Source organism: Dendrobium catenatum, unplaced genomic scaffold (genome assembly GCF_001605985.2).
Source record: "Dendrobium catenatum unplaced genomic scaffold, ASM160598v2 fragScaff_scaffold_1226, whole genome shotgun sequence".
Classification (NCBI taxonomy): domain Eukaryota; kingdom Viridiplantae; phylum Streptophyta; class Magnoliopsida; order Asparagales; family Orchidaceae; genus Dendrobium; species Dendrobium catenatum.
The window spans coordinates 92,902-117,519 of NW_021319688.1; the positions used below are offsets into that span (position 1 = coordinate 92,902).

General features: G+C 37.3%; 1 protein-coding gene across 2 annotated transcripts in view; it reads left to right on the forward strand.

The window, feature by feature from the left end:
- Positions 1–153: 153 nt before the first annotated feature.
- LOC110112379 (probable serine/threonine-protein kinase PBL3) overlaps positions 154–24,618 on the forward strand; it is a 35,686-nt gene continuing 11,221 nt past the window's right edge. The window contains exons 1-3 of one of the 2 annotated variants that reach the window (XM_028699261.1): positions 154–407; positions 2,308–2,669; positions 2,744–2,879. In XM_028699261.1, coding sequence (XP_028555094.1) covers positions 404–407; positions 2,308–2,669; positions 2,744–2,879 — 502 coding nt within the window. In that variant the 5' untranslated portion in view covers positions 154–403. Of the gene's footprint in view, positions 468–2,307; positions 2,670–2,743; positions 2,880–24,618 lie in introns of both variants that reach the window. The other variant, XM_020844575.2, reaches the window with a different exon arrangement.

Consider the following 24,618-nt stretch of genomic DNA (forward strand, 5'->3'; position numbering starts at 1 on the left):
AATATGTATGTGAATCTCATTATTATAATATATATTTTTAGTTGTAATCATCTTATTAACATAATATAAATGAGCTTACTTATGAGTTAACTTGAATATGTGAAATTGAGTGCTGAACCATTTTTTATTCCCACGAATACCCATCTGAAAATTACAGTAGCGCAAGCGCAGTTGGCTTGTTGTGTCTGGTCACTCTCCTTTGCGGCCTTGCCTTGTCGCTCATGGCTCTCAAATCCTCGCAATAAAAAAAAATCTTGAGGGTTGGAAGCAGCGAAAATTCTAAGAAAGTTCCAATTTCTCGGCGGACCATCTATTCTACTCAAAGATTCCAAGGATTCCATTTCGAGAGTTGGACGCTTAATTAATGGCTGGCGGTTGAGTGCTTCTTATCGGGGTTGCGGCGATGGGTAACTGCTTCCATTTTCTTTCAACGTTGAGAGGCACTCATAGCTCTCACAATACTCGGGGTTTGCCTATCTCGTCCTTTCTATAGCTCGATTGCTTGCTGTCTTTACCTTTTTGGAAGTTTCCCTGGCTTAAAGGCAGCATTTTAATTTCTTTAATGGTGCTTGGATGTTGTACAGCTAGAATTATGTTATTCATACGTGGAAGCTTGGTAAATGTTGGGCATTTATGGTTTAATTAAATTGTAAGATGTTTCTCTGCAAACCCTAGCCAGGAAAGGAAAGTGTTAAGATCTGGAATCTGCATCCATTTTTGCTTTGTTGGTTATTTTTTGTTGTCAACTGATGTGTTGTGGACTTGGTTCGAACATTATGTATACGATTAATGTAGTTTCTGGAGTTGGTAAGCTCGTTCCTTATTTCTTTATCTATGCTGAGTAGAAAGGCTTCTAGAAAATTTTATTCGTTTTTATTATGGTTGATTTTTTTTTTCCGAGTTAATATATTTAGGGTTAGCTTGAAAGCTATTTGCTTCCACAATTCAATTTATTGGATTTTAATCTGTAAATCAAACTTTCTTATTTTGAAGGTAGCATTTTTTTTTAAATACCAGAAAGACGCTCATATATAATTTAGATAGCATTGTGATGTGGCAAAAGCTTCTTCTATATTGCAATATTTATGGTACCATAAGGATATTTATACAGAGATATTCAATACCATTTTTTTTAATGAACCAAAGATGTTTTTTTTTTTTTTACTTTATGCATTTATATTTACCAACCCCCCCCCCCCCCCCCCCTCCCCAAAGAAAAAAAAAAAAAAAAAAAAAAAAAAAACTTTAATGCATTGTGAATGTGAGGTTCGTGTGAATTTGGAAGAAATCCCTGTGAATTTTTGGTTTAAGAAGTGATATATGTCATTAAATCTATGTAATCAAGAATCGAGATATTTATTACTTATTGATTTTGTTTTATAGCCTGTGTTCTTGCATTTGTGTTGTCAGTTGTGCTAAAGGATTCCAGAATTTTTGTTTCTCCTATAGCTTATTTTCTTCATGGCAATTCAGCCAGTGTTACTGACAGAATTTTAGGACCATGCTTTATGAACTCCAGATTTAGTAGATGATTATAATGCTTCAATATCTTTTGTGCTTGCGCTACCTTTATATTTTCTGCGTTTCTGAAAACGAGTTGGTTTGAGTTAAAAGATTTGTTTTAGGGTTACTTATGGAGTATGCATTTTGTTTAGTTGTGAAACTTAATTTTTTCTTTATGAAGAAAACACGCTACGCACACTTAGTCAATGCATGAACTATTTCATTAATGGTATTTTGAGAATCTTACCGTATTTTAGGTTGCCCTAGTTTTTTCTTTATAAATATTGAACCAGGTCTTTATGTTGCACTAGAGGAATATTCTTCACAATAAAATTATAGTAAAATTTGCGGTGTTTATAATAGGATATAGCCATCAATTGGATGAACTTGTATTAAAATTATTGTGTTCTTTGTATGTTGATCTTCTTTCTTATTTTCTATTCTTTTTTCACTCTCATTGATTGAAATAGGTTCAACCTATTTTTCACAACACATTTCTCATTAAATATCTGGTTTTTAAGTTCTGAAATTTCAAATAATTGCTTTTCTGAAGTGATAATGTTTGATTACATTTTCAAATTTAAAAATTTATCATTATCAAACTATAAATATGTTAGTGTGTTATCAGGTATTTTATTTGCACGTTCAGAGAAATATTCCCTCCTAAGTAGTGCTTCATTTATTCGAAATGTAGGCTTGAACTGTTGTAGCATATATTCATCATCAATATACATTGGAATATCTTGTTTATATTCTTTATTGCTGGAGCTGTGGCTAGTTTTTGATTATTTTCTCATTATGCAGGTCAATCAAAAGACACCAAGCCAATTTCATCAACGAGCCCTTCTATCTTAATCGGTTCAACTCCTTCAAACCTCACTGCATCTTCATATGAGGAAATACATTCTTTTGATAGTCTTCCAACTCCACGAACCGAAGGGGAGATTTTAGCATCTTCAAATTTGAAGAATTTCACATTCACTGAATTAAGAAATGCCACTAGAAATTTTCGTCTTGATAGTCTCCTTGGGGAAGGAGGATTTGGTTATGTTTACAAAGGTTGGATTGATGAACAATGTTTGACAGCATCCAAGCCTGGAGTTGGTATGATTGTTGCTGTTAAAAAGCTCAAACCAGAAGGCTTCCAGGGCCACAAAGAATGGCTAGTATGACTCTAAACTTAATTCCTTTTTAGATTTGCCTCTAGTTTTGATGTTTAATTTGTGTGTAACGAATGCAGACTGAGGTTGATTATCTTGGACGGCTTCGCCACCCAAATCTAGTTAAGCTCATTGGATACTGTTCAGAAGGTGATGACAGGTTGTTGGTTTATGAATTCATGCCTAAAGGAAGCCTGGAAAATCATCTTTTTAGAAGTAAGTGGTAACTAATTTTTTGAAAACTGATATATTGATAAAGAGAATGCTTTCAATGTGCCATCAAAGCATCTTTTCTTTAAGAAATCTGAAACCTATTACTTCCATTTTCTATTTAGTAGGTAATCAATACAACAATATTTTCAGTCATATTTTTGCAATGAGAAAACGCTCGAAGTAGTCCATTGGTCCCTCATATATTAAAAATTATCCAATTTGATCATTGTGTTAGTTTTATCATTTGAATTAACTGGAAAAGCCGAAAAACTTCTCTTATTCGTATGCCGTTTTAATAAAATAACTTATTATTTGCTCGCTCGCCTTCTTGCTATAATCTCTGGAGAACAAATTCTGCGAGGAAGAAGTTGGACATCTGGCGCTAGAGTGTCATCCTCTGTCCCGATTCCGTTTTGTCCTGCCTAAAACTAATGAGAGGAGAGTTTCTGTAATAGCCCAAACCCATCCCGTGAAGTTGAATATGAAGACGAAGGAGATGCCAATTGGAGTCACGGAAGCTGAAGGAGGGTTAATTTCATCATTTTAGGTTTTTTCAAAGAAGACGAAGCGAATCACCATCATTTCCCTTCGCCTGAAGTCGCAAAACTGTACGAGTGAGTCGGTTTGATTTCGTGAAAGCGAAGAAGACGAAGTAGAAGCGTCGTTTCAAGCAAAGGGTTTTGTACTTATATAAGAGGCCGAGCGATATCAAAGAATGAGTGGGAGTCGAGGGAGATTAAGAGAGAAAGAGATAACGGGAGAAGAGGGAAATCAGAGAGTTACCGAGCTTAAGCAGCAAGCGTGGGCTAGGTTTGGATGACTAGGAAAAGGGAAGATTATTTTTAGGAGATAAAAAATTATTGTGTAATCAGTTAATAAAAAAAATATTAGAGAAAATAATTATTATTATATTATGATTGTACATCAAATTTATAAAAAGATAAATAGAAAATGCTTAATTAATAAGTTGATTAATTTTTAAAATAAATTTAAGATTTAATATAATACCTAATTACTAATTATTAAATTTATTATTTGAATTTTTTTTTATTTATGATTTTTTAAATGAATAAATTAGTAAATGTTGTTAAGAGAATCTAAAATTTATATTTTGAAAATGACTTTAATAAATATTTTAATGATAAATAGAAAATATATAGAGGGATAGAGAGCATAGAGTGCATAAATTCAAATGAGATTTTTATCTACAAATTAAGTTATTATTAATTTAACCATCTATAGAAAAATGAGAGTATGCAACAATTAGGACATTATCTCTCCAATATTATTTTGGAGAATTGCCTGTAATGAAAATGGATCTTGTAGCCTCGAAAGTTAATTATTTTCCTTTAGGCAGTTGCGTGCACTTGAGGGTTATAAATGTAGGAACTTTGGTGAACAATTCCTTATTGAATGTATTCCCTAAGAATTGAATGAAATTATTATTTTTCCAATAAACGACTTAGTTAGAAAATATTAAAAATTATCTATTTTCATTAGAATTAAATGAAAATTTGACTCTTAGCAAGACACAACGGAGAAAAAGGATTCATGTAGCCAACCTCACGTAGTAGGATAAATGTTTGATGTTGTTGTTAGTCACGAGGACTTCTGGGTTTTAAACAAGTTTGTATGCAAAAATGAAATTTTTTAACAATGTGGTGAGTTTTAAGGTTGTCTTTCATTAAAAAAGATCAAAATTACTCTAGTGTGGCCATTTACAAAAGGTATAAACCACGGAGCAACCGAGATATTATTAACTTGAGATGGTCCACAAATATCTCTTAGAATTATAGAGAAGGTTGAGAAGCTTTTTAAGGATGGCTTGGATAGATGTTCATGATGTGTTTAAATAGTTAGTATGTTTTACAATGAAATGAATGGATTTCTATTGATAAATAATAAGGAAAATATTTTTTTGAGATGCATAAGCTACGGATAACCAAGACGGAGGCACTATGGCATGATTGCGCTCTATTTGGGAGGAGTTACATGCTAAGCTTACTTTATTTCTAATTCAATTTTTTTTTTCAGCACACAAGTGGTAGTGTTTATGATGTGAAACCAACATGCACAGGAGCTTGTTTAAGAAACTTTAAGAATAGTTGACAATGAAATACCAATTAATAACTTATTGAAATAACAAGCAAATTCATCAAAGAATCTTAGTTTTCCACTTGCTTAGGCGAAGGAGCTCATGTAGATTAACCAAACCTAGTAGATAAACAAAAATAGTAGCAATACTAAGAGCTATTAACCAACAATCCGCAATTTAATAATGAGAGCTTTCACCTTTGGAGCCCATACACTCAAGTAGTCTAGGCTTTAGCGGCAGAAGAGTCTCCACATTATAATCGAGGTCACTCCGAGGAAGAAGGAACCGAAGATCGTCGTTCTTGGAAAGATGGCCGGAGTGGTGGAGGAAGATGGTCGTCCAATGATGATCCAATGTCCCCTTGATCTTTGCTCGTCGATTACGTCAACTAAAAGGCGTATTGGATATGGTCGATGTAGTCTTCAACGGTATCGTCGAAATCAAAGCCCACATCAAAGAATGGAGATTGGTGGATGTCGACTTGATCTTGATCGTCATGCAAAAAGCCAAAGTTCCATTCGGGTTCCGCCATGCATCCTTGTCGGGAGATGAAGGAGCACCGTTGGAAACAAGGGGAAGAGGAAGAAATAAGTAGTGGTGAGAGAGAGCACTTGTAGACGGCAAATAAAGAAGGGGAAGACGAGAGGGGCGGCAGGATCTCCAAGGGGAAAAGGGAGGGGGCCGACGGGTTCAAGGGTGAGAGGGTTAGGGTTAGGGGAAATTAGGTTTGGGTGGATGGCTTTAGAGATTTAATCAAAATCTGAGTTTAATTTCAGATTTGATTAAGTTTGGAGGGAAAATCGATTTGAATTTTAAATTTCAAGTCAAGCAATTAAGGCATTTAATGGGGTTAATGAGGGGAAGCCAAGGAGGGGGGCCGGCGGCTTATAGAGAGAGGGAGGGGGTTTAAAACTTAAAACTGAAATTTAATTTCAATTTTAAGTAAATTGGGAGGGAAAAAACTTTGAAATCAAATTTTAATTTCAAATCGGATAGGCATTAAACAAACAATTAATGGGGAGAATCCCTCAAGGGGGGCCGGCGGCATGTTGAGAGGGGGAGAGGGGATTGGTGGGAAGAGGGTTTCCAATTTGGAGCGATGATGTGGAAATATGTTTAAAGACACCAATTTAAATTAAATTGAAATTGGAATTCATCATGAAAACTTTCCTAAATTGGAAATCCAAATTAGGAAAAATTTTGAAATTTGAAATTCAAATTTCAAATTTGAAACTTGCGGAAGGAGGGATTGGACGGGTGGGGAAAGTCGCCGGCAAGGTGGCCGACCGGGGCCGTGGGAGTGGCCGGTGGCGGGCTTCCAAGGGGGCGGCGGCAACAAGGGTTTTGGAAGGGATTTTCTTGTGGTGGAGGGGAAGAAGATGGAAGAAAACATGAACGAGAAGATAAAATAACTTAACCACAAGCCGCGGACTCTTCCAACGACTGGTTGGCCTTGCGATTTGCTCCCCTTGAGCTCTCTCCTTCTCAAGCTCTCATGCAAGAAGAAGTAGAAACAAAACACAAATTTTTCATTCCAATATTCATTATCCTCATTACATAAGAAATGACCATATATATAGGCCTCACAATGACAAAGGAAACAAAAGACTAAAATGCCTCTTGGGCTCTAATAGTGACCAAATACCCATAAGGGTAAAAACGAAAAAATTGAAAAATAAAATAAACTGTTACATAAAATGATTTAAAATAAAATTCCTGATCGTGGCCGTCGATCTCCGGTGTCTCCGATGGTACACGTGTCGAAATTGCTGACGATGTCCTCATCAGTTTAGCATTTTCCTTAGCATTGTTAATCATCTTCCTTAAGATTGCATCTTGAAATTCACAATGAATATTAAAAAAAAAGTAACACGGTCCATATATTTGATAATTTTGCCAACAGATAAAAGATGTGGATTCTCCCAATGGCTATATGTCGAGACAATGATTCATTGGCTATACTAACTGCGTAGTTCTTGTAACAAAGATGTATTTTGTAAAATGAAGGGGCTTTCTCGATTATGTGATGTGATACCCCTAATTCTTTAAATTGTATATTGCTCTTTTCAAATTTTGAATTAAATGCAATTCCTTTTTGAGCTATTGATCCAATGCAAATGTAAGGTGCACTTGGACTTGTTTGAAGTTGGCTAAACACTTTTTTCATCATCTCAATTTACTTTTGGTTGAAAGAGGATACTGTACGGGTTGTGTTGGTTTTTGAAATATATCGTTTACTGCTTATAAACTACGGCCTTATTTTTCTGGTTTTCAATCGGCATGCTTTCCATGCAATTTCCAACACGCTGCTTTTTTGTGCATGAATTTTTGGCAATCATCACACCATGGCCTTTTTTTGTGAAATTTTCGTTGGAGTTATACATGGCTTAAAAATAAGTGCGGAGTTTTTGTGGTTGGTTGTTGTGCCTTGGTCTATCTATCATGATCTTTTTCTGACTCTCTTCTCTATAAATTCAGTAAACACTTGCAGAATAGATGGAAGAGTTTTTATTTATCTCGGTTTTCATCAAATTTTTTATTTAGACCGAGAAAGAATTAGGCTATTTTGTCTTTCTAAACAATTTTTCGATATTTAGTTGTATCCCTTGGACAGTTCTTCAAAGATATTCAATTGTTACCAATACCTCTTAAGAATACTATAATATTGAGTGATAAAGATATCATCTTATTGGAGATCGCAGAGGGCGTCTTTTATTTTGAGTAACTCAATTGTATTTTCAATGGCCAAGTATTTTTTATGACATCTCATATTTCTTTCCATGGTGTTAGTGAGCTAATACATGATCATGTTATCTTCAAATCTTCTTGCTCTAAACTTTAGATTTTATTTTTTTAGGAATAGCTGCACCAGTGACGTTATTATCCTAACCTTTTCCACTAAGAACATTAGTAGCGATTGGGCCCACTAGAGGTGTTTGCCCATCACCTTATGCCCAATAATCAGTGGATTGGAGGAGCTTTCATGACTATTGATGTTGTCATAAATGATTTTTTTCATATTTGAAGGTGGAGTCAGAAAAGTTTCTTTGGGATCCATTTCGTGTTTAACCATTATCATGACTAAAATAGAGGAAGAAATGAGAGTACAGAGGAATAATAAGGTTAGAGATCTCTCTAGTTCCATGCTAAATACAAAGAGAAGAGAGACATCTAGGACAATATGGAGTAATATATTTCTTATTCCTAATCAAGCAATAATACAATAATAATTAATAGGAGATATGATGGGGACATCAGATCGTGGAGAGTCTACCAGAGACGTGGCTGTCGATCTACGACCACGATTGTGTCATTGTATTTCTGAGTTGTTTTATGTATTTTCTTATTTATGATGTCATATTGTATTTACTTTATTAGTTTGCTTTATTTGTTTCCCGTTGTACTCTTTTATTAAGGGAGGTCATATGTAAGCCATAGGGGCATCGTTGTCCTTTTTTTTGAGTCTTTGTACGAGTCTATTTATAGCTCTAGTGTTCTTCTTTTGAAATTAATGATTAAAAAATTTCTTTGCTTGAATTCTTTGTGAGACTGATGCGGGCCACCGCCGACCACCGCCGACGCCGACCGGCAGAGGGAGGGCCGGCGACCCCGCGGCGCGCGGAACCTCTCATCCCTCTTGTGTTGATTTTTTCTTGGATTTGGAGGAGAAATTTCATCTTGAAGGAAAATTAGGGCAAACCCTAATTTGTGAAACCTAAGGCGTATCAGAGACTTAGAGTTCTTGGGAGAGAAATCCCTAGGGAGAGAAATTGGATCACCCACCAACCTTGGAGACGGCCGGGTTTGTGATTTTTTTGTTCTTCTTTATCTAATTTTACCTCTTCTTCCTCACCTATCTGCCGGCCTACTGCCCCACCCACACCCGAAATCGCCGGCCACCTAATCCCCTACCACCACCCACCGGGTTTTACCCCAACACCACCCAATCACCGGCCTCCATACCTAAACCTAGCGTGCCGCCACCCCTAGCTTCTTCCCTCCCCCTTTGAGTTATTGCCTATTTTAGATTGATACAATTTGGGGCAGATTTTGAATTCAAATTCATTCAATTCGGATTTCAAAATCTTTTCTAAATTACTAAATTTATTTTAGGAAAATTTTCTAAATTAATTCCTATTTTAATTTCAAATCAATTGATTTAATTACAACTTTCCTAATTTCTAAATCCTAAAAAAGGCAATCCAAATCTCTCCCATAAATCTCCTTCTAGCCCATCATGCTGCCAGCCCCCCTCATTAAAACCCCTTGGATTTGTTTCCAAATCCCCTCACCCTCTCTTGGAAACCCTTCCTAATTCCCCTCTCCACCTTTGGCCAAAATCTTCGAAGCTTCCTTTCTTTTATTTACTTTCCAAATCCTAATAATTGGATTTGAAAATATTTCCCTCATTCACCCCTCTCTCTCCCCGCCCCCCTCTCTCTCCAATCCCCTCTCTATACATTAACACTTCTTCCCCGCTAGGAATTAAATTAGGAATTAAATTCAAACTTAATTCCTAAATCCCTCCCAATTAGAAATCTTAAATTATATTTGTATGTTGTTGATTTCCCATGCTATTTTGATGGTTTGTCGTCGTCTACTTTGACGACATTCTTATTTACAGTCAATCGATCAACCAGCACTTGGATCACTTAAGTCAAGTTTGTGAGATCTTAAGGAAGGAGTAGCTTTATGTCAATCCTAAGAAATGTACCTTCCTTATAGATTGCATCATCTTTTTAGGCTTCATAGTTTTAACCCAAGGGGTTTCTGCAGGCCCCGAGAAGGTGAGGGCCATTGTTGAATGGCCTGTCCCTCAGAACTTTCGGGAAGTCCGCAGCTTCTACGGATTAGCCACCTTCTATAGGAGATTCATTCGAAACTTCAGCACTATTGTATCTCCTATCACTGATTGCTAACAAAGGTAAGTCATTATAAGAGGTTTATTTAGGTAATTATGATAAAGAATATAAAAATTAGGACAAGTAGTATAATCTTAAAGAAGGGTGATTCCCACTAGACCTCGACAGCCACCAGAGCTTTTGATAAGATTAAGTTAAGGATGGTGGATGCCCTAGTGATGAGACTTCCTGATTACTCTAAATTCTTCAAAGTAACCTGCGACACTTCGGGGGTCAGAATTGGAGTTCTCTCCCATGAGGGTCACCTGGTAACCTATTTTAGTGAAAAACTAAATGATATTCGACAGCGTTATTCCACGTATGACAAAGAGTTTTACGCTGTGATCCAATCTCTTCGTTATTGGCGACACTACTTGCTCCCTAAGAGTTCATCATTTTCTCGGATCACGAAGCTCTGCGTTATATCAACTTTCAAAAGAAGTTAAATGTACGCCACGATCGATAGGTCGAGTTCCTTCAGGAGTACACTTATATCCTTTGACATAAGGCCAGAGTTGAGAATAAAGCTGTTGATGCTCTCAGTCGTCGTATGATGACTACTACTGAGATGAGAGTAGAAGTCGTGGGATTTGACCAAATAAAGAGGGACTGTTTGGAATGCCCCGACTTTAAGAGGAGACCTACTCTCTCTTGTTCACAGGCAACACGCGCATTGTGGATGATTTTCTTTTGGAGGATGATTATCTCTTCAAATCCCAAAAGCTTTGCATCTAGCACCTCAATTAGGGAATTTCTTGTCTGGAAACTCCATGCCAGAGGCCTCGCTGGGCACTTCGGTCGGGACAAAACTATCAAAGCCATGGAGTATCGCTTCTATTGGCCCAGCCTGAATAGAGATGTCGGTCGATTGGTCAGTCAGTGTCACACTTACCAACTGGCTAAACAACGCAAACAAAACACGGGTCTGTACACTCCTCTATCTGTCCCTAGTTGCCCTTGGCAGGATGTTAGCATGAATTTTATCCTAGGCCTTCCCAAAACTATCCGAAGGAATAACGCTCATTTCTTACCTTGCTCCAAAACGTCCGACGCCTCTCACATTGCCAAAGTTTATTTCAACGAGGTCGTCCGTTTACATGGCTTACCCAAAACCATCGTTTCAGATCGGGATGTAAAGTTCACTAGCTATTTTTGGAAAACCCTTTGGATGAAAATGGGTACGAAATTGCAATTCTCCACCGCCTTTCACCCACATATTGATGGTCAGACCGAGTTAGTCAATAAGAGTTTGGGTAACTTGTTACGATCTTTGGTTAGCAAGCACATTAAGGACTGGGATTCCATTTTGCCTACGGCTGAGTTTGCTTATAATAATTCTATTAATCAAACCACTACCTAAGTCCTCCTGAAATTATAGACGGGTTCAAACCTAGACAGCCGCTCTCAATAAAGAAATTGCACGATAAATTGAAAAGAGCAATAATGTTTACAAACTATATGTGGATTTGAAATGAAGATTTAAAACTTTTGAGGTTGATGATTCCGTAATGGTGCGGATTCGTCTGGAACGGTTCTCGCAGGGAATAGTTAAGAAGCTGCATGCTAAGAGTGCTGGACCATTCAAAATACTTAAGAAAATCAATGATAATGCTTATGTAGTAGATCTGCCTGCATAATTCAACATCAATCCCTCCTTTAACATAGAAGATCTAGTTGCATATGAATGTCTTGATTTCAACCCACATAATCCACTCATACAGCAGCCTTGTGTGACCCCACCTTGTGTGACCCCACCTTGTAAGAACCCAAACCTACCTCCACTACCAAATATACCCAAATCACCCATGTCAGAAAAGGTAGACGCGATCCTGAGTGATAGCATCATCTCCACAAGGGAAGGTGGATGAAAGAGGTACTTGATCAGGTGGAAAGGAAAGCCCGAGTCAGAGGACACATGGTTGGATCGCGAGGAGCTGTAGCAGATTGACTCCGATGCATTAGAGATCTACGAGAGTACCAGAGATGTATACTCGACGGAGTCGAGCTTTCTCATACCCCGGGAGAATGACGGGGACATCAGATCGTGGAGAGTCTACCAGAGACGTGGCCCTCGATCTACGGCTACGATTGAGTCATTGTATTTCTGAGTTGTTTTATGTATTTTTCTTATTTATGATGTCATATTGTATTTGCTTTATTAATTTGCTTTATTAGTTTTCTGTTGTGCCCTTTTATTAAGGGATGTCGTATATAAGCCCTAGGGGCATCGTCGTCCTTTTATTTTTGAGTCTTTGTACGAGGCTATTTATAGCTAGCCCTAGTGTTCTTCTTTTGAAATTTATGAATGAATGATTAAAATTTTTTTTTGCTTGAATTCTTTGTGAGACTTGAGAGTGCTTGGGAGAGAAATTGGATCACCCACCAACCTTGGAGACGGCCGGGTTCGTGGTTTTTTTTTTTCTTCTTCTTTATCTAATTTTACCTCTTCTTCCTCACCTATCCGCCAGCCTACGACCCCACACTAACCCCAAGCCGCCGGCCACCTAATCCCCTACCACCACCCGCCGGGTTTTACCCCAACACCAACCAACCGCCGGCCTCCATACCTTAACCTAGCTTGCCGCCACCCCTAGCTTCCTCCCTCCCCCTTTGAGTTATTGCCTATTTTAGATTGATACAATTTGGGGCAGATTTTGAATTCAAATTCATTCAATTTGGATTTCAAAATCTTTCCTAAATTTCTAAATTTATTTTAAGAAATTTTCCTAAATTAATTCCTATTTGAATTTCAAATCAATTGGGATTTATTTACATCTTTCCTAATTTCTAAATCCTAAAAAGGCAACCCAAATCTCTCCCATAAATCTCCTCCTAGCCCATCATGCCGCCAGCCCCCCTCATTAAAACCCCTTCGATTTGTTTCCAAATCCCCTCACCCTCTCTTGGAAACCTTTCCTAATTATCCTCTCCACCTTTGGCCGAAATCTTCAAAGCTTCCTTTCTCTTATTTGCTTTCCAAATCCTAATAATTGGATTTCGAAATATTTCCCGCATTCACCCCTCTCTTTACCCCCCCCCCCCCCCACTCTCTATCTCTCTCCAATCCCCTCTCTCTACATTAACACTTTTTCCCCTCTAGGAATTAAATTCAAACTTAATTCCTAAATCCCTCCTAATTAGAAATCTTAAATTTATTTCGGATTTTTAATTTGTTCTTTCCCTCTTAACCTACTTCTCCTCTCCCAAACCCTCCCCCTCGACCGGCCATACTTCACCATCCCCACTTCAAGTTGAAAAGAAACTTCTTTCTCTTTAACGGAGTTCAAGGTTGCTAGTGATATCTGGAAGTGACTGTCATCTAGCATTCATGAATGGCCGATCCGGAGCTTGATTACGGCCTCACCTATGACGAACAAGGATTTGTTTGCATCTTGCACACGACCTTCTTTGATGTCAACCCGCTCATCGACCACACTGTAGAAGAGTATGTAGAGGCATCTTGGACACCTTGATCAAGGCTATTGAAGAGCAACTTGGTACCGTGTAGTGAGGATTACATCCGATCCTTGACAAAGGTCTTCAAATGTTAATCTTCTTGTATTTCTTTTGTCTAACCCTCTTGCTTGTGATTTGATTTTAGTCATGAAGATCGTGTTCACCTATTTCCGTCGAGCTTAGTAAACGTAGGGATTGAGTGCTCTCATTTGTTTCTAATCTTATTGTTAGATTAGGGATTTTCATTGAAAGCTACTATATTTGTATGTTGTTGATTTTTTATGTTATTTTGATAGTTCAAAGCTTTTATCGTGCAACATAGTCTAAACGGAAGTGACCGCTCTTGCATTTTGTTTTGTCGTTTCATTTGCTATTAGTTCTAATCACTATTTTTCTAATCAATAAATCGTGCAAGTTCTATCAAAATTATTGCATACATTGTAGTCCTACATCAAGATATGCAAATCAGTGAGAGGTCTTAGAATATAAAGAAATAAATTAGTCAAAAGAGAAAAAAAAGGAAAAAAAAAGGTAATTATGCAATTAGTTATTTAAGTTCATGATGTTATTGTTTTCCAAATGAAAATAAAATGGGAGCAATAAAGGATTTTGATTTGAATCAGTGCCTTGATTTTTAGAATTTTTTGCCCTCGATAATTTTGTGGAGATGTGGCCCTAATTGTTTGTTAACTTATTAATTAGGTCCCATTTATACTTATCAATTATCAATCGCTCACACCACCCTTTCTCCCAACCAACTTATTTTTCTTTTCATTTCTCTAGTGTTTTGTTGATATTTTTCATCTGCATGATGAATTCTCTGGCCATGCTGGTCATTTTATATTTCTCGTGTACTCTCATAGTAAAAATATATATATAAATATTATGATCCTCTTGACAAACATCCATACGCTTAAGCTGACATTACATTTTAGGAGAATAATCCTTCTTTCTTTACAACACTCTTGGATCATGATGGACTGGCTGAGCCTGTGAAAGGGAATTAAGAAGGTTTGTTTTGGGAAAGATGATTGATTTAATTGGGAGGGAATTATGAAGGTTTATTTAGGAAAAGAGATCTGATTTGATTGAGAGGAAGTTAGGAAGGTTTAGGGAAAGAGTGCTGATTTGATTGAGAGGAAATTATGAAGTTTTTTTAGGGAAAGAGGGCTGATCTGAAATCAGATTTGGAAGGGAATTATTTAGGGAAAGAGGATTAATTTGAATTCATATTTGGGAGGAAAATATGAGAGCTTATTTAGGTCTAATTATGTTGTTTTATTTTCAAAAAAGAAAAAGTTTTATTTTCATTATGTGCTGTAGTTTTTTTTTTGGAGTTGATATATCTCGAATAGTAGATCAACTTGTATATTGGTATGTTGTGCTGAAATAAACATCTTTCTCCCTAATTTATGCTGTGTTTTATCTTTGTTATTGTTTTTTTTGCTGTGTGGAGGTCAGGTTCCCATCAAATTAGTATCAGCCATCAGGACCTATGGCGGCTAAGAAGGTTGATATGTTGGAGGAGAGGCTTGTTGGGGAAGTTAGAAATATGAAATCAGCAATTGAGGGCAGATTTTCAAATCTATAAGAGATTATGAAAATGATGTTAGAGTTTCAAGCCAAGAAGACATCATCGGAGGCAAGGGCACCGTTGACCGGACAAGGAAATGAGGGAAACTATAATATAGGGATGATGAGGAAGGATTGTGAGATGGAAATTTTGGGGGAAGAAGAGGAGATGCCCCATTTTGAGCCATTTACAAGGAGGGGAAAGGGTGAAGGAGTGAGATTTTTGGTGGAGCTGTAGGGTTTGGAAGGAGAAGAAGATGGGGAGAAGATAGAAGCACCGGACATAGTTTAACCACTCCTACAGTATTATCAAGAGGTGTTCCGGCTCTCCTCTGTAGGAACACGAGCATGTTATCATCTTGAATGGAGTCTCACATATTAGTGTTCATCCGTACCATTATCCCCAAATTCAGAAGGATAAGATCGAGATATTAATCAAGGAGTTTCTATTGGTAGGAATCATTCGACCCAGAGGCAGTTCAGTGTTATTTGTCCAGTGCTTCAACATCACTTTTTTTCGGCTCTTTTGGAAGGGAGTATTGATGGATTGGCTGAGCCTGTAGGCCCCACTAGGGTGGACGACAGGCAAGGAGAGAGAGAGATAGAGAGAGAGAGAGGGGGGGGGGGGCAAAGGGGGATTAATTACTTACCTTAGAAGACAAAAACTGGGAGGGAATTAGGAATATTTATTTAGGAAAAGAGGATTGATTTGATTGGGAGAGAATTAGAAAGGTTTATTTAGAAAAAGAGAGGTGATTTGATTGAGAGGAAATTATGAAGGTTTATTTAGGGAAAGAGCGATGATTTGATTGGGAGAAATTTAGGAAGATTTATTTAGGGAAATAGGGCTGATTTGAAATCATATTTGGAAGGAAATTAAGAAGGTTTATTTAAGGAAAGAGGACTTATTTGAATTCAGATTTGGGAGGGAATTAGGAGAGCTTATTTATGGCTAATTATATTATTTTATTTTCATTATATAATTTTTGTGTTTGTTATAGTTTTTCTTTGGAGTTGTTCCTAGCAGCGCCTAGGGTTTGTGGAGAGCTGTTATACCTCTCAAACAGTAGATCAACTTGTATCTTGGTTTGTTGTGCTAAAATAAACATCTTTCTCGTTGATTTATGCTTTGTTTTATCTTTGGTATTGCTATTTTTGTTATGTGGAGGTTAGATTCCTATCAGATCATCACCATCTATTACTTCTCTTACTGCCTCACTCCCTACCTTTACAAGTGTATTCTAGACGGCCTCAAACTCAACCTACTGCAATGTCTCTTATCATCTCGTCTTCTTTAGTTGAGCATCCTGAAACTAAGTCTTCATATTTGCATATTCTCATTTTACTATGACAAGATAGAATATCATTTACTATTTTACTTGTCATCCTATTCACTCATTCATGACCTTTTGGCATTTATCTCTTTCTTATTATCATTTTGTTATGCTCTTGTTTGTGTTATCCATTCTTAGGCCATGTTTAGAAGTAATGCAACATCATCTATGAAAACAAGCTATGAATGCTTTTCATAATCGACATACGTAGGAATTGGTTGCCCCTCCCTCTAGGGTTCAACTAATTTCTTTTCAATGGATTTTCACTATTTTTTTTTTTGATGGCTCAATTGATCATTACAAAGGTCGATTGGTTCCTAAATATTTTACTTAAGTTAATGGATGGATTATTTTGATGCATTCTCTTCGTTCATCGAGATTTTCTCTGTCAAAGTTTTTATATCTATGGGTTTACCAATCAGGGATGTCCTATGTTACTGATGAATGTTCGGAAAGCCTTCCTATATTATCATCTTAATGAGGTCATGTATATGGAGAAATCACTTGTATATGTTGCTCAAGCATAAACACATTTGCCTATTTCGGAGGGCTATTTTAGGCTCAACAGAATCCATGCGCCCACTTCCTTGGTTTTGTAAGTTGAAGGTAGACCATAAAAGGGGGTGAATATTATGTAAAATGACATAGTCACTAATTTATTTGCAAAATTTTCCCAACTTAAAAATGTTTCAAATTATATGGAACATAAAAGTTGAATATACAAGGCAAATAGTGAATCAAACAAATTAATGATGATATTAATGAAGTGTATTTGTTTGGTTACGCTAATATATGTATGAAAGTGTTTGAACGAAAATAATATAATGTATGATATGTTGAAGTGTGAGCAATCTAAATTATGCACAATAGTATTAATATATTGCTCTACTATAACTACACAAATTTATATACGCTAATATTGTGGGCTCCGAAAATTCGGCCCCGGCCTCCGCCCACATTATGATTGTGCTTTTTTTTTTGGCGAGAGGAGTTTTAACGGAATAAGTTCCGGGGTAAATTTTGGAAGGCAGATGTGTTTGTAGATAAGACACTACCCAGAGATTTCGCTCTCATTTTGCGAGGACTTTATGATATGAGTTCTGGTTTCCTATAGGCGCAAGCCCCTATAGTTAATTACCCCTCCCAATAACGAGAGATAACTTTCGATTAAGGCTAGTCGTCAATCAAATCAGTCGTATGTTGGAGTCCGGAGCATACACCAGTAATTGGAAAAAATATGATATTTCTTAGTAACTAGCATGGGTTTGGAATTATAAGTAGATTATTATGAGAATTTGGAGAATTGGAAAGATTTAGAATCTGTGATATTTAAAAATTTGGAAATTGCACCATTTGTGCACTTAAAGCGAAATGTGGTAGGGGGAATTGAAAATGATAAGATGATGTTCCTGAAATTTTCTAAATTAAGGGTAGATTCCATGGTTCCGTCGTTTCCGGAGGGCCATCATGGCCGTGAAATAAGGGCATATATTCTTACTTTAGTCAGAGTGGAGTAGTCGAAAACTCATTTCATAACCCTGACAAGCACAGAAAAAAGAGAAATTAAAGACAAGTGTGTCTCGGCATAGACCATTGGGTATTTTATTTTTCCTTCGTCAAAGGGGACCTTGTTTGAGGATTCCTAATGTTGAAAAAATGTTTATCTTAAGGCCGAACCAAATTTGATACTCCCACCTTAGCTCAACAGTGGGGCTGTTGTGCACGGCCTTTCGATTTTCATCATAATTGTTATTTATTAAATATCTGCTAAGGCATATTGGTGTCTAATAGGAAACGTATTAAATTTAATTGTTTAAAACTGGTACTGGTATAACCGGTAATTTGCGTGTAGGTTGCCATTTGATGGCCTCCAAAAAAAATACTAAAATACTCGGTTCAGAGGGGCCTCCGGGTCAATAAAACCGTCTTATTCCCTGACCTCCATTCGACTAAGGGTCTCCCCTATACTTCCAACCACAATTTGGTCAGGAGGAAACCGAACGCCGGTATACGAATAGAACAAACCCGTAAAATCAAAAGTCGAGTACACTCCAGTAAAGAATTAAAAAAAAAAATCTAAAGCCTTAATAGGTATTAATCGGTGCCTACCAGCTGGTGATTGTGATACGTGTGACTCTTACTATTGACTATTGGTTTTTAACTGTTTAAGTGAATTAAGGACTTTGTAAGACAACTTTCGTAATGTTTTTAAATCAGTTTTTAGAAAAAAATTTTTTGTATTTTAAAAAGAAGTTTAGAAAGCAAAAAGAAAGGTTCCAAACGAAAACCTAAGTCATATATATATAATAATATATAATATAATATATATACGTATTAATATATAATATATAGTATATATATATATATATATATATATATAAAATATAATATATATATATATATCAGACGTGAGATAAAATTCAAATCTCTACTTGAATAGTCAAAAACTTCTCAACAATAATAATAGTTGCTCTGTTGGCTATGTTAGACTAGAGACTAGGATGGATATTAATATTTTTTCTAAAAATATCACATGTAAGCAAAACTGACAACTACAGCTGAGGCGGCCTTAGCACGTGAAGAAAAAGCATTTCCGTCAGCTTATAATCGGTCATTTTGTTACCTCTCATGCATAGGGTAAGCAGGCCACCCTTTTAAGTTGGCGTTCAAGTTCAAGCTAGGTAAGATGATGTTATAGTTAAAGTTGGATAGTGCTAGCGAGTTAAATCAAGGGTTTAGACTCATTCAACTTTCAACTTCATTAGCTCACGGGCTTGACTTGCTTGTAAATAATGGGGGTTTACATACATACCACTTTATTTATGGCTATTTACATATCTAACACCCAAAACATTAATATTACATGATTACCACCCCATATAAATAAATTTGGTGCATAGAATATAATATTGTTTTTTTTTTCTTTTTAAAGTTTTAGGATTGTATGAATATATAATGGATTATTATGAGTGGTAATTTGATATTAAAATTGATATGGGTATGGTAGGTATAAATATTAATGTTTTTGTGTTAGAGTAATTAAATAAACATAAAATAAAGTGTATGTATGTAAATTTCCCAAAAATTAATGTAACATACAGCTTCAAAATTATATAAGAATTTATGAGTTTCAAGAAATAAATTTATAAAAAACTTTACTATTGATATCATACTTTTTCAATTGTGCGGTATCTAAATTTGTGTCAATTTAATCAAGTTGTATTGTTGATGAATCTCAATTTTTCATCATTAGAAACTCGGACTAGGACGTTGCAAGTGTCGCAGCTCCACTCCGAATTTTTTTCCGAAAGACGAACAAACTAGTGGCGTTGTTACCCGAGTTGCTGCGATTACTGTTTGTTGATTAGAGGTAGGAAGAGAGCGATGCACTATAGCTCCAGACCTAGTACTGACGAAGCTGTCAAGCAGAAGGGACAGCGGGTGGCACCGATGGAACTCCAAATTTGACGCCCGATGCTGCCAAAGCGGGCTAGCCTTGCAGTTTTTTCTCTTTTTAATGGAAGAGTGCATCCCTTATTAATTTTAATATCTTCTCTTTGTTTGTTTCATAATGAAATGGTGCAAGAGTGAATAAAAATAAAGAGAGAGTAAGAGATAAGCAAGAATAAGTACTACTTTCTCTATATTTTGTTGATTTCTTGGCGTGTATTTCCGTTCGTTTTTTTCTTGTGATTTCAAATTTTTCAGCATTTTCTATTTTCGGCTATTGTATCGCTGAGTGTTTTTACGTTCCCCATGTATTATCTAGTTTATACTATTATTTATCATATACAACAACAACATCAGCTTTTGCACTCCACTACGGTCGGCTACATGGGAATACTTTTTTGTCATTGTTCCTTAAAAAGTCAAATTCTCATCTAAATCTAATAAAGAAAGATACCATTTCTAAATATTTTCTAACCATAGTCTTTTAGGTCTACCTCTATCTTTTAACATAAGCCAATCTAATACTCAACTTTCCTAACCACGGTCATCGGAAGGCCTCCGTTTAATGGACCAAACCATCTAATTAAATTTCATCATGATTATTCGACAAGTTTTACGGCTGTTGCGAACTACCTAGCGCAAACCCTCCATTTTTCTCATTAAGACTTGGACCTGACAACCTGGCAGTGTTTTATTTATCATATCGTTAATCCAAAAATAAGTTGTTAGATATTCATGAGTGCCCAATTTCTTCAGAATTAGCCTTAAATCATTATACATTTTTTTAACATTAATGCGTATATCTAACATTTAATTTTATTATTTAAAAATTCAGGCATATCTGTAATAAAAAAAGTATAGCTAAAAATCAATATTTCATTACAGCCCTATATAAAATCCAATTATAATAAGAACGTATAACTGAAAATATACAATGGCAAAAAAAAAATAGGGCAGGGACTTCTGAAAGGTGAAACAAAGAAATAGGTGAAAGTAAATGTAACTAAACAGACAGAGAGCTAAGATGGAAGAAATTCAAGCTTAACTGATGGTTGTCGAACGTCTCATCTAAAGGCATCATATACTATAAACAGATGACCTCATATAAATATAGCCTCGATAAAATGCATATTACTTGACAGATTATTAGAAGGCCGATCCATAATGGAAAGATTGCATTACAGCTATTAACCTCTCTAAATCAAACAAAACAGTCATATTTGAAAGAAAGATCGTCATTACCTTCGGCCAAATGCGTCCCTTCTTTCATCCGGGACCAGCAATCCCTGATTTTTGTGAGAGAAACTCCAACGTGTAAGATATACATAGAAATCTTGCTGATGAGCTTGCAGAGAATAGAATTTAGCCGTTTTGGTTTTGTTCATTCAGATGGCGAATGCAGAAGATATCATATTTGAAGGAGAGAAGAAGGGTAAGGTGAAGATCATCGAGAATTTGCCTAATGTTTTCCTATAAATTCATACGATGGTGATGGGAATTATTGATTGGATTAACCAGTGTAAGTTTCTATTTTTCAACGAAATTGTTGTCTTTCTATAATCAGAATATCTAACTGATTACTTCAGCAAAAATTAAAATATATTTATGAAATTGTTTGCGGGACTAGAAAATACGCCCGCGATAGATTTATCTTGCGTCTTAACGTTGTACGTTATAACTAGCTCACACCAGAGAACACAAGAAGGTTTTTTTTTTACGTGAAAAACCCTTAAAAAACGGGAAAAACCACGAGGCTAGCCCAGTTGAAATATGATTCGCACTTATGACTTTAGTTGGTTACACAAGGACTGAATCACCTCCAAGGGTGATCAGGTTACAATCAGTCATAATAAGGACAGTCAGGTCCTTTGGGAGACGTAGACTGAATGTCGGGTCCTAAGTATAGACGTCGGGGTCTTCGACCAAGACTAGGGACTGACGGTCGGGCCTGACAGACTAGACGCAGTGTCGGCCTTAAATCAGGACGTAGGGACCGAGTTGTCGGGCCTTGAACAGGATGTTCGGGTTTCGGCAGAAGGTAGGACGGACGTTCAGCTCTAAGGTGGTGGTCTGCGAGGCTTCTGCGATGGTCCGCAACGTTCCTCGGTGATCCCGGCGCGTAGGTCCGGCGGAGGTTTCCGTAGTGGCGGCGATGTCCGGCAGAGGTTCGTGTGGTGTCGCGATGTCCGGCGAGGTTTGTGGGTCCCCGGTGGATCTCCGCAGATGTGGTCCTGTGGTGGTCCGCGTGGTCCGGCCTGGCTGTCAGGAGGACCTCCTCCTCTCTTCTCCTCTCTTCTCTTCTTCTCTCTCTTGCTTAATGCTCTCTTTGTGAAGAAATAGGGCTCTCATTTATAGATTTCTGGAGTGCATGTCCGTAAATAGGAATCAAGGGCGAATAGGGAGTTGGTCAAATGGACTGGCCGATATTGAATCCTACGATCGTGCACCGTTCGTGGACATTTGAGGCCTATAGATGATGTCGGGAATTTAGTGATCTTGGCCTCGTGGATTTCGTCTCGTTCGAGGCGTTCGATCGAGTATAAGCTCAGGTCAAAATCAGAGGGACCGATTTCGGTAATACTCAAAGTTGCGGTTTTGAACTTCCACAGCGCTTTGAACTCTGGGATTCGGACTTATTTGGGCTCGGATTGAGTGATCCTTGGTGTTGTTTGGGTTCGTATTTCCGAGCTTACTGGCCAGGAGATTGTTTGAGCAGGAGCTAACGAGTTTGACACCATAGTGAATATTTTTTAAAGATCAACTGAGTTCAATTTGTAGACGTCCTATGTAGTCAGCTTGATAGTATATTTTAATTTGCCCACCTCAACACCCGAAATGGAGACCTATTTGCCGGAATGGTGGAGGATTGGTGGCAATCGTGTTTTTCTGATTGGATTTAATTCTCCAATTTTAACATATTTTTGGGCATTTTGAGATTTTTTTGAGATGTTGTAGTTTGCGGTTGGCATTTGTAAAGAATCTCAATAACTTGGATTATTTAACCTCCCCCTTTCGGTTAAAGATTCTTTGCATATTCCAACACAAACTAGTGTCTTATGCACTTGGAGCGTAGGTGTTATGGTCCGTTGCTCTTTTGTTGATGTGTATCGAAAATGTCCAACTCGATGCATGTCAGCTGAACTAATTGATATTCCGTTGATGATGTATCAATTGAATATGTGATCACCCAGATTTCAGTAGGCTGTTGTAGTTCTTTTTATTTATATGAAATTCTAATATAATTTCTTAGCCTTGTGTTTACTACGATAAACATGAATGTATTAAAAACAAATATTAAATATCTTCCTATGAGTCCATCAACCCTATTAACATCGTTTAAAAAAGTTAAAATACCCTTTGTCGGTGTGAAGGTTCCGAGAAACTTCTGTCGTTCGAAACTCCCGTATAAGAATTGCTGTAATAAGAACCTGGAATTTCCCCGAAGCCACTGCCCAGAAACTAGAATTTACATTCTTAATCGACCCGCGCCCAGCAAATCCTACTGAGCGAGTCAAACAGTGAGCTAAATTTTTTAAAATTGTATTGTACGGCAAAAAAGTCAGCACACTAATCTGTCCGTCCTAAGCCACGGGACCCCTGTTATGCGTCTTACGGTCTGGAAACATGATTGCATTTTAACCCCCCGGTTTTCTTTTAGTAGAAAAATTGATAAGTTCTAAATGTGGCCTAATTACTATTCAATATCCTAACTGGTTTGCCGACCGGGATCGATGGGGTAACTCTTGAAAAACAGTTAGCGTCTGCATAGCTACGTTAAGGATTATGCCGATACCTTCTTTGATAATTGGTGCCATCCCTACCATAGAGGTTGCGGATCCAGGTGGCCGTGTCGAATTTACGGGCTTGTAGCGCTCTGAATAGAGTTGTTCGCTGCTTTATTACAGTAGACTTGTCATGCACTACATGTTGCTTTTCTGCATATTATAGTGCACTAACGAATCTCCTTCATTTCTGGTCGTAGGAGCTTACACTTATTGTTGGTCTTTTTGATTCTGCTCGTATATGACATTTAGTGCATATGATGGTCCTCCATGACGGTCCTGTAGATGGTTGCACTGCTACAATTGACTCATATTTGTTTGTGGAAATTAGTGCATTTGATCAGCACTGTAATTGTTATTGATTGTAGGAGTGTCTAGCACTCATTAATTATCTCTGGTCCAACACTCATAGGCTTGTTGTGTTCATATGTAAGTTAACACTGATCATCAGGTGAATCGCATTCATCGCCAACTCTTCCCTGCCTATTGATTGACAAATTGTTGCATCGCCTCATCAGGTGAACACATTCATAAGTCCTGCATCCATGAGTTCAATCAGTCCAGGTTCTTAAATGGTTCCAAGTCGCTTGTCTTATTTCAGATAAAATTTTGGCAACCTCCCGGCGTCTCCCCTGTTTAGGAAAAAAAAAACTAAGAGGCCGCCTACCCGCCAGACGTCAATAACGATGTGCACGGTTAGTGTTTGTGAGACACCCGACGCGGAATTTTTTTATCCACCACGCAACAAAGGCGTGCATGGGATTTTAAAAAGCAATTTTTTGAAAAAGCAGATTTTTGACCAGGTTACCTGTTTAAAAAGACAGTTTGCTTTCCCCCCGCTCGGGCGTGGTACTTATGAGTGACCCCGCCTTGCCGTAGGTGCCGCACCGGGTCTCTTCCACCACACGCTAGTAAAGGTGTGCATGGGCGGTTTTCCGGTCCGCCACGAACATTGAAGTAAGGTTTTGAATTTTAGAAATATTCGTACCTTCGCGGGGTTGGTGACACGTGGGTCGAGGGGTCACTCGCTTATCTCGTCATAGGTGTCGCCACCAAGTTCCCTCAAACCACGCTCAACAAAGGTGTGCATTATGTGGTTTGGCCGGCTCCGACACGCACGACGAGGTAGAGAGGATTCTCTTTAATTAATTA